Source organism: Arachis duranensis, chromosome 7, assembly GCF_000817695.3.
Source record: "Arachis duranensis cultivar V14167 chromosome 7, aradu.V14167.gnm2.J7QH, whole genome shotgun sequence".
Classification (NCBI taxonomy): Eukaryota; Viridiplantae; Streptophyta; class Magnoliopsida; order Fabales; family Fabaceae; genus Arachis; species Arachis duranensis.
This window is the reverse complement of record NC_029778.3, coordinates 34,587,975-34,598,327: the sequence shown is the minus strand read 5'-3', so window position 1 is coordinate 34,598,327 and position 10,353 is coordinate 34,587,975. Positions and strand designations below refer to the sequence as shown.

The following is a 10,353-nucleotide window of genomic DNA, read 5'->3' as shown; positions in this document are numbered from 1 at the left end:
TTTGATCCAACAAAAATCCATTCGTACAAAGGTTTTGGTTGTCACAAGTAACAAACCCCTTTGAAATTGATAACCGAGTATTTAAACCTCGGGTCGTCTTCTCAAGGAATTGCAGGGAGGTATGTTCTTATTATTGGTTATGAAAAAGTGTGTTTTGGGGTTTTGGATTAAGGTAAAAAGTTAGTTGAATGACAAGTAAAATAAAATAATAATAACTGTAAAATAAATCTTTGGCAAGATACGAGAAATGGAAGTCCTATCCTTATCAATTGTGATGAGAATTGGATTTTAATCTCACTTAGTTAACCTTTACTAAACAAAGGAAGGTCAAGTGGACTAATTAATTTGATACCTAAAGTCCTAGTCTTTCCTTGGGAAAGGCTATAGTTATTGGAATTCAAATTAATTAGCAACTCCCAATTTCAACCACTGCTTTATTTGACAGCTCAAGCGTCACCAATTACTCAACCAAAGCCAAAAGGAAAAAATCCAAATTATTTATATTATAAATAAAAGAAACAAATCATAGATCTGAAAATACCTCAAATGACATTAATTAAGAAAATCAATCCAAACATAAAGAGTTCATAAACTAAATTGGGAAAATATATAAAAGGAATAATGAACTTGTGATTGAAGAAGATGAAATCCTAATCTTAATCCTAATCCTAATCCTAAGAGAGAGGAGAGAACCTCTCTCTCTAAAAACTACATCTAAAACTAAAATTATGAATTATGAGAGCCTAATTATGAATGAATGGATTCCCCCACTTTATAGCCTCTAATCTGTGTTTTTTGGGCTACAAACTGGGTTGAAAACAGCCTAGAAATCGCTGGAGAAAAAATCTGCCACGCTGATTTTCGTCACTGTAACGTGTCCGCGTGGATCACGCGTTCGCATTGCCTAGCGGTATGGCCACTATGACAAATTTTATATCAAATCGAAGCTCCGGACGTTAGCTTTCCAACTCAAGTAGAACCGCATCATTTGGAACTCTGTAGCTCAAGTTATGATCGTTTTAGTGCGAGAGGGTCAGGCTGACAGCTTTGCAATTACTTCTACTTCTTGTTTTCCTTCCACTTTTGCATGCTTCCTTTCCATCCTCTAAGCCATTCTTGCCCTGTAATTCCTGAAATCACTTAACAAACATATCAAAGCATCTAATGGTAATAAGAGAGGATTAAATAAAAGGAAATAAAAGCCAAAGAAGCATGTTTTCAATCATAGCACAGAATCAGGAAGAAAAATGTAAAACATGCAAATCATATGAAAAAATGGGTAAAGAGTTGATAAAAACCACTCAATTGAGTACAAGATAAACCATAAAATAGTGGTTTATTACCCACAATGATTTTAATGTGAAAACCCCTCCTTTCATGTTAATCTGTAGCTGTGGCAGCAATCGCAAAAATTCCCAAGCGGCCACAACCACAATATCCAAAAATACAGCAATCAAGGCAACCTTAATCGCAACATGAAATTACCGTAACTCAATCCTAAGACATTAACGTCATGAAAACTCAATAAACGTACAAGCAAGTAGTAATAGAGAGGGTTTTCAAGCAGGGAAACTTACTGCAACAAAAGAATGAAGCTGCAGTGACCTCTGAATTGACCTGGCAATAGCAACAACGACAAATTTCACCTTAAGTAAATTCTCGATGGATTAATGATGAGCGGATAATTTATACGCTTTTTGGCATTATTTTCATATAGTTTTTAGTATGTTTTATTCACTTTTTAGTGTATTTTTATTAGTTTTTAAGCAAAATTTACATTTTTGGACTTTACTATGAGTTTCTGTATTTTTCTGTGATTTCAGGTATTTTCTGGCTGAAATTGAGGGACCTGAGCAAAAATTTGATTCAGAGGCTGAAAAAGGACTGCTGATGCTGTTGGATTCTAACCTCCCTGCACTCGAAATGGAATTTTTGGAGCTACAGGAGTCCAATTGGTGCGCTCTCAATTGCGTTGGAAAGTAGACATCCAGAACTTTCTAGTAATATATAATAGTTCATACTTTGCCCGAGTTTAGATGACACAAACTGGCGTTCAACGCCAGCTTTCTGCCCTATTCTGGCATTAAACGCCAGAAACAAGTTACAAACTGGCGTTTAATTCCAAAGAAGTTCTCTACACGTGAAAGCTTCAATGCTCAGCCCAAGCACACACCAAGTGGGCCTGGAAGTAGATTTCTGCATCATTTACTTATTTCTGTAACCCTAGTAACTAGTTTAGTATAAATAGAACTTTTTACTATTGTACTCACATCTTTTGATCATCCTTGATCTTGGGATCAGGTCTTTTTTCATATTTTCGAATTCATATGCCATTTGGGGAGGCTGACCATTCGGCCATGCCTAAACCTTGTACTTATGTATTTTCAACGGTGGAGTTTCTACACACTATAGATTATGGTGTGGAGCTTTGCTGTTCTTCGAGTATTAATGCAAAGTACTATTGTTCTTCTATTCAATTCATGCTTATTTTTATTCTAAGATATCCATTCGCACATAAGAATATGATGAATGTGATGATTATGTGACACTCATCACCATTCTCACTTATGAACGCGTGATTGACAACCACTTCCGTTCTACATGAAAACAAGCTTGAAGGTATATCTCTTGTGTTTCTAATGAATGATTCACATTGACTCCCCTCTGACAATGGGACATCTAAATCTGAGATTAGAACCTTCGTGGTATAGGCTAGAATTAATTGGCAGCATTCTTGAGATCCAGAAAGTCTAAACCTTGTCTGTGGTATTCCGAGTAGGATCTGGGATGGGATGACTGTGACGAGCTTCAAACTCGCAACTGTAGGGCGTGGTGACAGACGCAAAAGGATAGTAAATCCTATTCCTACAGGATCGAGAACCAACAGCTGATTAGCCATACGATATCTGTGCATGGTATTTTTCATCCAAGACGAGAAATCCGACAGTTGATTAGCCGTACAGAAACCGTAGAGGACCATTTTCACTGAGAGGACAGGAAGTAGCCATTGACAACGGTGACACCCAACATACAGCTTGCCGTAGAAAGGAGTATGAAGGATTGGATGAAGGCAAAAGGATAGCAGAGATTCAGAAGGAACAACGCATCTCCATACGCTTATCTGAAATTTCCACCAATGAATTATATAAGTATCTCTATCTTTATTTTATGTTTATTTATCTTTTAATTATCAAAATTCTATAACCATTTGAATCTGCCTGAGTGAGATTTACAAGATGACTATAGCTTGCTTCAAGCTGACAATCTCCGTGGGATCGGCCCTTACTCACGTAAGGTTTATTACTTGGACGACCCAGTGCACTTGCTGGTTAGTTGTGCGAAGTTGTGAAAAAGAGTTGAGATTACAATTGTGCGTACCAAGTTGTTGGCGCCATTGAGATCACAATTTCGTGCACCAATTAACCCTACGACATCTGCATCTCAAAATCCATAAGAACAGATAACCAGAACAACAACAACAACAACAACAAGAGTTTCGATGCGGGAACAACTTACTGTAACGAGAAAGAATGACGGAATGGAGCAGCAGCTCCGACAGCAGCGCTGACAGCTACGGCTCCCTACAGTGTGACTACCCAAACAGCGACGACGGCGAGGGATCAACGGCAGCGGCGGCATCGTTGTGACCACCCACCACTGTCGTGTCTTCTCCTCCTTCGCGGGCTCCCTCTCTGTTTGCGAATTTACATCAACGACGGCGACAGTGATAGACTTCAACGATCGCAACGGAACGGCGACGACGATGGGCTCTGCGGGCGGTGACACAACGCGACAGTGACGGCTCCTTCCTTGCGGTCTCTGGCTCGCATCTCCTTCTCTCTCGCACGGGATCCTCGGTTACGGCCTTAGCAGTGGCAACGCTCCCCAACGGCGGCTCTCTCCCTCTGTCTAAATGGCGCTTTCTCTCTCCTTCCCCCTTCTTCCGTTTCTCCCTCTCTTCTTTTTTCTTTCTTCTCTCTTCTGTGTATGTGTGTATCTGTTGGTGAGGGTAAGGGGCTAGTAGGTATCAGTAGTGGCTAGGGTTAGGTAGTAGGGGAGTTAAGATTAGGTAAAATTAGGGTTTTGATTTGGAAATTAGGGTTTGGGTAGAGTATTAATTAAAAACTAAATTTAACCTAATATAATTAACTTTAAAAATACTAATTATTTTTTTAAATTTACAAATTATTTTTCATTAAGTATTTTAATTTAAAATTAGAGATAAATAAATAATTTTATTTTAGTTCATAAAATTAATCAAAACTCTTAATTATTCCATTTAAATTGTATAAAACTCTCATTATTTTCAATTACTAAAACTTTAAATCCCTAATATGAAAATATTGAATTATTTAGAAGATTTTATAAATCCTAATGGATTTTAAACCCAAAATATCTTAAAATTTAATTTAATTACTTTTAAGAAAAATAATTTTCTTTAAATAAAATTATCAACAAATATTATAAATTATAAATAACTTACTATTTTATTTTCAAAAATCGGAAGTATTACACTTGTGACAGAGATCCCTTTAATTAATACATTCTTTTTTTTTTGTATTCTGCTCACTTGTGGCAGAGGTTCGTTAGAATCTTTTAGTCTTTACTCTCTGTTCTCTTGTGGTAGAGATCTTTTTAATTAATATATTCTTTTCTTTTTTTGTTTTTGCTCTCCTGGGATAGAGATCCATTAGATTCTTTTAGTTTATACTCTCTACTCTCTTGTGGTAGAAATCTAATCTAATGTGATAAATATCCCTTTAATCCTTTTCTTTCTTCTTTTTTTTCTTTTCTATTTATCATTCTTTTATTTTTCTTGTTTTAATACCACAAATCGTCTTCACAATCTTCCTTCATCTCTCCCTAGATGTTTTATGAAGAGTAAATCATAGAATTCTCAGTTTAGGTTCGATTTTCTACAACTTTTAAGTAAGTTTTATTTAACTCTTCTATTCTGTTATAATACAAATTACTAATATATAATATTTTAAAAATACATAGATAATAATCTTAGTATTGGAGTTAGGATAGTATTTTTTTATTACCAAAACTTATTAACTTGAACTTTAAATAATCTTATTACTCAAAACTTATTAACTTAAACTTTATTATTAAGTTTTTATAAATTATTCTGTATATCTGAGGCATTTAAAACATTTATATTTTTATCCCAACATAGTTTTTAAATTACTAAAATATCCTTATATATAATATAATTATCAAAATAACCTTGTATCTTTTATAAAATACTCATTTTACTCTTGAACTTCTTAATTATTATCCAAAATACCCCAAATAAACTTGCATAATTACAAAACTAACTTCGATTTTTATTAAATTACTATTTTCATCACTAAAATAAATTTTTATTTCCATGATTATAATTTTACCAAAGGAGCGAACTCGGTTCCCAAAATTCTTCAAGTTTTCTATTTGATTTTTAAGTCTGTTTTTAAATTTTACGATTACGAATTTTTTTAATGTTCAATTCTAATTTTCAACTACCAAATCATATGGATTTCATCTTGTTTCAAACTAAGAGTCACCTATTTTTGACATAAATCAGTTTGGTCTTTTTAGCTTTCCAAAAGACCCAAATTACAAGCTATAAAACATCAAAATTTTACACAAAACAATCATATAATCACTTGAAGCTTTCACAACCAGCCACCATTTCAATAAACATAAACACATTCAAATCACAATAAAATATACCAATCCTACTTTTGTATGATAGTTACCAAACTAAAACACCAAGGAAGCTTTCTGAACAAAAAATTAAAAAAAAAAAGCCAAAATCAGCTACTTTACCTTCGGACTCCCACTTGGTCAAACTATGCATGGAAGATCAACGGCACCATTGTTGATTTTTTCCGAATAAAAGTGATGTTAACATGAAGAGGAGGAAGATATAAATACTTTAATCAAATTAAATTTTTTATTAGAATTATAGAATTCAAGAAATTGAAGCTGGAAGTTCATGGAGGGGTTAGGTTCTCTTTCTCTCCCTCGGCTCTTTGCTTTCTTTTTTCTTAAACAAATAAACCAGTATGATGATGATTAATCGGATAATTATTATTTTGAATAGTGTTGTGACACATAGAGGGTTGGGTGTCAAGCATATAAGCGGCTGAGTCAACAAAGTTATAAATATCTTAAACCGATAATTATAAAAGTTAGATATATTAAAACATAAGTAATATATATTACTAATATAAATAACATTAGTAACATAATGATAAAAGATTTATAATAAAGTATTAGCAAAACTAAATTTACCGAAGAGTATCGATGGTTATTCATACTGGCAAATTTTAAACTTGAAATATTAATTACCAAAATTAAATTATAAAATGTTCATTATTAATAGATTACTAAAATTATAATTTCAATTATATAAAATATCTTATGATAGCAAAATTATATAATAATCTTAATTAATATAAATTCAAGTTATCATAAAAATTAATTTAAGTACCTTTAACAAAGTTTCTAAAAATAAAAGCTCCAATATAAATTATTCATAATTAATAATTTAAAATATGACATTTAGTAACATATCAATCACTTAATCAATTTGGGTTGGTCGAGTGGTCAGTTCACTCGTCCGCTTAAGTAAGTATCGGAGGTTCGAATCCCGCCTTGTGCATGCAGCAACCCATTGGTCAGCGGCAGACCCAAACCCTTAAATGAAGCTTAGATCCGCGACAGATTAGTCCTTAACCTGTCGGGTAGGCGGATACCGTGGGCAAGAAAGCGCCCCGATGAAATAGCAAAAGAAAAAAAAATCAATCACTTAAAAATTAAATCATATAATTTTTACCATTCATAAATTACCGAAATTCTAGTCTCAATTACGCAAAATATCACATTTAATAAAATTATGTATATAATAATCCTAGTCAATTTAAACTTCAATAATCATAAAATTAAATTAATTATATCTAATTAAATGATTTCCAAATAAATGGTTAAATTTAATAAAATAGGTCACAAATAATAGAAATTTCAGAAATACGGGTTGTTACAAGAACTACTACTCTTGCGTACTACCTAGACGGATGTTTACAAACTCAATCCGAAGCGAGTGAAACGAACTACAACCACCACAAGTGCATTCAGGTCCACAAAGACAGCTCGGAATGGGACAGAAACTTTCCAGTTCTCCCCATGTCGTCTTCAATTTGGTGACATAGGAGGTAACAGTGAGATCCCCTTGCTTAATACTAAACAAATTTTCTTCCAACTCAGCTATCCGGAAAATGTCATCCTGATGATATCTATGTTTCAGATCTCTCCATAGGTTAGAAGCATTTTCAATTCCACATAACCAGTGAGAAATTTCACTACTCAGGGAAAGAAGGATCCATGCGACAACATAGGAATTACATTTATCCTAGGCTAAAAAATTTGAATCACTAATAGCAGGTCTCAGAAGAGAACCATCCACAAAACCAATCTTATTTTTAGTTTTCAAAGCACGCAGCATAGCACCGAACCAAGCATGATAATTGGAAGGAGTTAACACAACATTAATGATAGAAATACCAGAGTTCTCACTAGGATGCAAGTAGTAACGGCTAGTAGGATCAGTAATGGAACTTACAAGTAGGCGATTTGGATTGGGGGAAATGAGGCTCTGAAGTTGAGACAATTGATTCAGCAACCGTGTGAGATTCTGCACGTCGTTCTAGCAGAAGGATGGATTCTCCATGGAAGATCTGGATTCACCATATGATCCTCGTTCGCAATAGATGGGCTGAATCGGCTACCAGTGATGAGAATCGCAAAATTTCTCAATGCTTCTCAACTGCAAAGGCTACAACCCGCTGTTGCAGAGCCAATTTGATGAATTGGGTGAGAAAAGAAATGGAGATTAACTCATCAATGAAATAATGGTGAATCACAATAATACAAGTTAACAATGAGCCTGCATATATAGTTATATACACTCAGCTCCAACAAATTGAGATCTAAACTAACCTATTGTAGTGTGGCATTGTACAATGCTAACAAACTATCATGCCAAAAATGCTGTAAACTCATCCAACTAACTACTAGTATATACAAATGTGAATTACAATTATTGAACTAATCTGTTACCTAATACAAGTTTATATCTTCGATTCGATTCAGAGCCACATCTCATTGTTCTTATCCATATTCTTCTGATTTAAGAATTGATGCTATTTAATCTATAATGATGTCTTACCTTGCTCTTATATGAGTCAATATTCCTTCTCTTCACTTCACTAAAATCCATCTTGTACTGAGCTTACAATTAGGCTTACTCAATTTTGATCAATAGAACCAACTCAGAAGCAACATCACCAATGTTTAGACCCTAGTTTAAAGAATCCAGTGGTGAAGTGTTCAAGTGTGGTCGTAAATGCATACCATTACACCATAACAGAATGCACGAACAACTCCAGCAGTAGAAGTAAAAAACAAAGAAGGAAAACTTGAAATGTTATAATTCTAGCAAAATCACCATATAAAATTACCAATTTGAAGTTAACTTAAACTTGTATAAAGGCTCTTGCAAAAGTCAATCTTACCAACAAGCATACAAAATTTGTTTGCATTAGAGAAACACGTTTCAATGGTTAACATGCCAATCAAAATTGCAATTCTGAAATACAAAATATCTACCAATATAGGAATCACATACTAATTCACTGAAAAAGCCTCCATTCTCTAAGTCTCCATATACCAATGGGAGGTACAAATATATAGCTAGCAAACCAAAACATAGTATACAAGTGTGCAACTAACATTAAGTTAAGTTAAAAGGTAACAACAGCTAAGCATAAACGAATGAAATTATGCATCAGCACCATCGGAAGTTTTTGCCGCAAAAGGGTCATGAGTTGGGCCAACATCCTGCCCAATGTGGCGCTGCACGAGCCGCTGCAGATCAGCCATAACCTTGTGCTCCCTCTTGGCCTTTTCCTCATAGTTAAACATAGCCAAAGCACGCTTATCCTCAGCACTATAAACCTGGTTCTCCTTCCTAATACGAATGGCATTCATCCTCTGATGCCTGCTACCACTCATGACATAACCAAGGCTCTCAAACTTCTGAATCTCCTCAGCTGAAAGACCGACTTCACCTCTTCGTGGGATACGCTTCCCCTGCTGCACATATTGCGCGATTGCATCACCTTCTCCCGGTCTAAGGGCACCACCATAACTTATGTGACCCTCTGCCCTTGGCAAGGGCATTGGCCCTACTGCAGGTTCGTTATCTAAAGCTGGTGTCTTCTGAGATTCAAAGAGTTCCTTCAATTTCAAAGCCTCGGGGTTCACCTCTTCCACTGTTGCTTTGTTCTTTGCATCAGCAGAATCCTTTTCCTCTTCTGACTCAGAACCCTCGCTTTCTGATTCAGATTTTTTGCTTCTTTGTCTTCTGCTTACCTTCGACAGCGAAGAATGCTTCTTCTTTCTCCTGCTGCTACCATCGGAAGAATAATTGCTTTCACTCTCTTCACTCTCATCAGATTCGCTATAGTTTCTCATCTTTCTGCTCCCTTTTCTCTTACCACTCTTCCTCTTACCCTTCCTATTTTTGCGCTCCTCTTCTTCAGTATTGCTTTCCTCCGATTCAACATCACTATCAACTTTTCTCCTTCTCCTTCTCCTTCTCCGACCCTTCGACTTGGAACTCCTTCTTCTCTTCCTCCTTGAAATTGAATTGTCAGATTCAGATTCACTCGCATCAGATTCGTTATCGCTATTCGACTTTCGTCTACTGCGCTTGGAACCAGAACTCTTTCTTCTCCTCCTCGAGCGCGAACCGTCGGATTCCGATTCAGACTCCGAAGAACTCTCCGAATTGGATTCAGATTTTGATTTTTCGTAATGTTTGATCTCTTTGTCGCTCGAATCGTTATTTTCAATACCATATTTTTCATTATTCTCTTCTGCTTTTTCTTCCTCTGATTCTTGTTCGTTCTCGCGCCTAGGAGGGCTCGGCGTGATGTTCCAGATACAGTGCCTCAGTGACTTCCGCATCTTCTGCCTCTTCAGCCTCCGATACTCTTCGAACGGCAATCCCTTCAGTTCCTCGTCGGACTCGGAATCGAAGCGTCGTCGCCAGTCACCATTGCGACGGTCGCGGTTGTGAAACAAGCCACCGTTCTGGCGGCCGAAGTTTTTTGGAAGTGCGTCGCCGTTAGGATGTCCTTCGTTGGTGGTGACGCGCTTGGGGCTTCTACGTTCGGACGACTCGGGTCGGTGGCGATCACGGCGGCGGTCTCTACTGCGGTCGTATGAGTCATAGCTGGGGCTTCGGCGGCGGTAACGATAAACGTCGGATAGGTCGGAATCCGGGGTGGTGCGACGTTCCCGCTC

The 10,353-nt window shown here is 36.2% G+C and overlaps 1 protein-coding gene across 1 annotated transcript in view; it reads right to left on the bottom strand.

The window, feature by feature from the left end:
• Positions 1 to 8,554: 8,554 nt before the first annotated feature.
• Positions 8,555 to 10,353, bottom strand: part of LOC107458713 (uncharacterized) — a 2,800-nt gene continuing 1,001 nt past the window's right edge. The window contains exon 2 of the mRNA XM_016076919.3: positions 8,555 to 10,350. Coding sequence (XP_015932405.1) covers positions 8,824 to 10,350 — 1,527 coding nt within the window. The 3' untranslated portion in view covers positions 8,555 to 8,823. The remainder of the gene's footprint in view (positions 10,351 to 10,353) is intronic.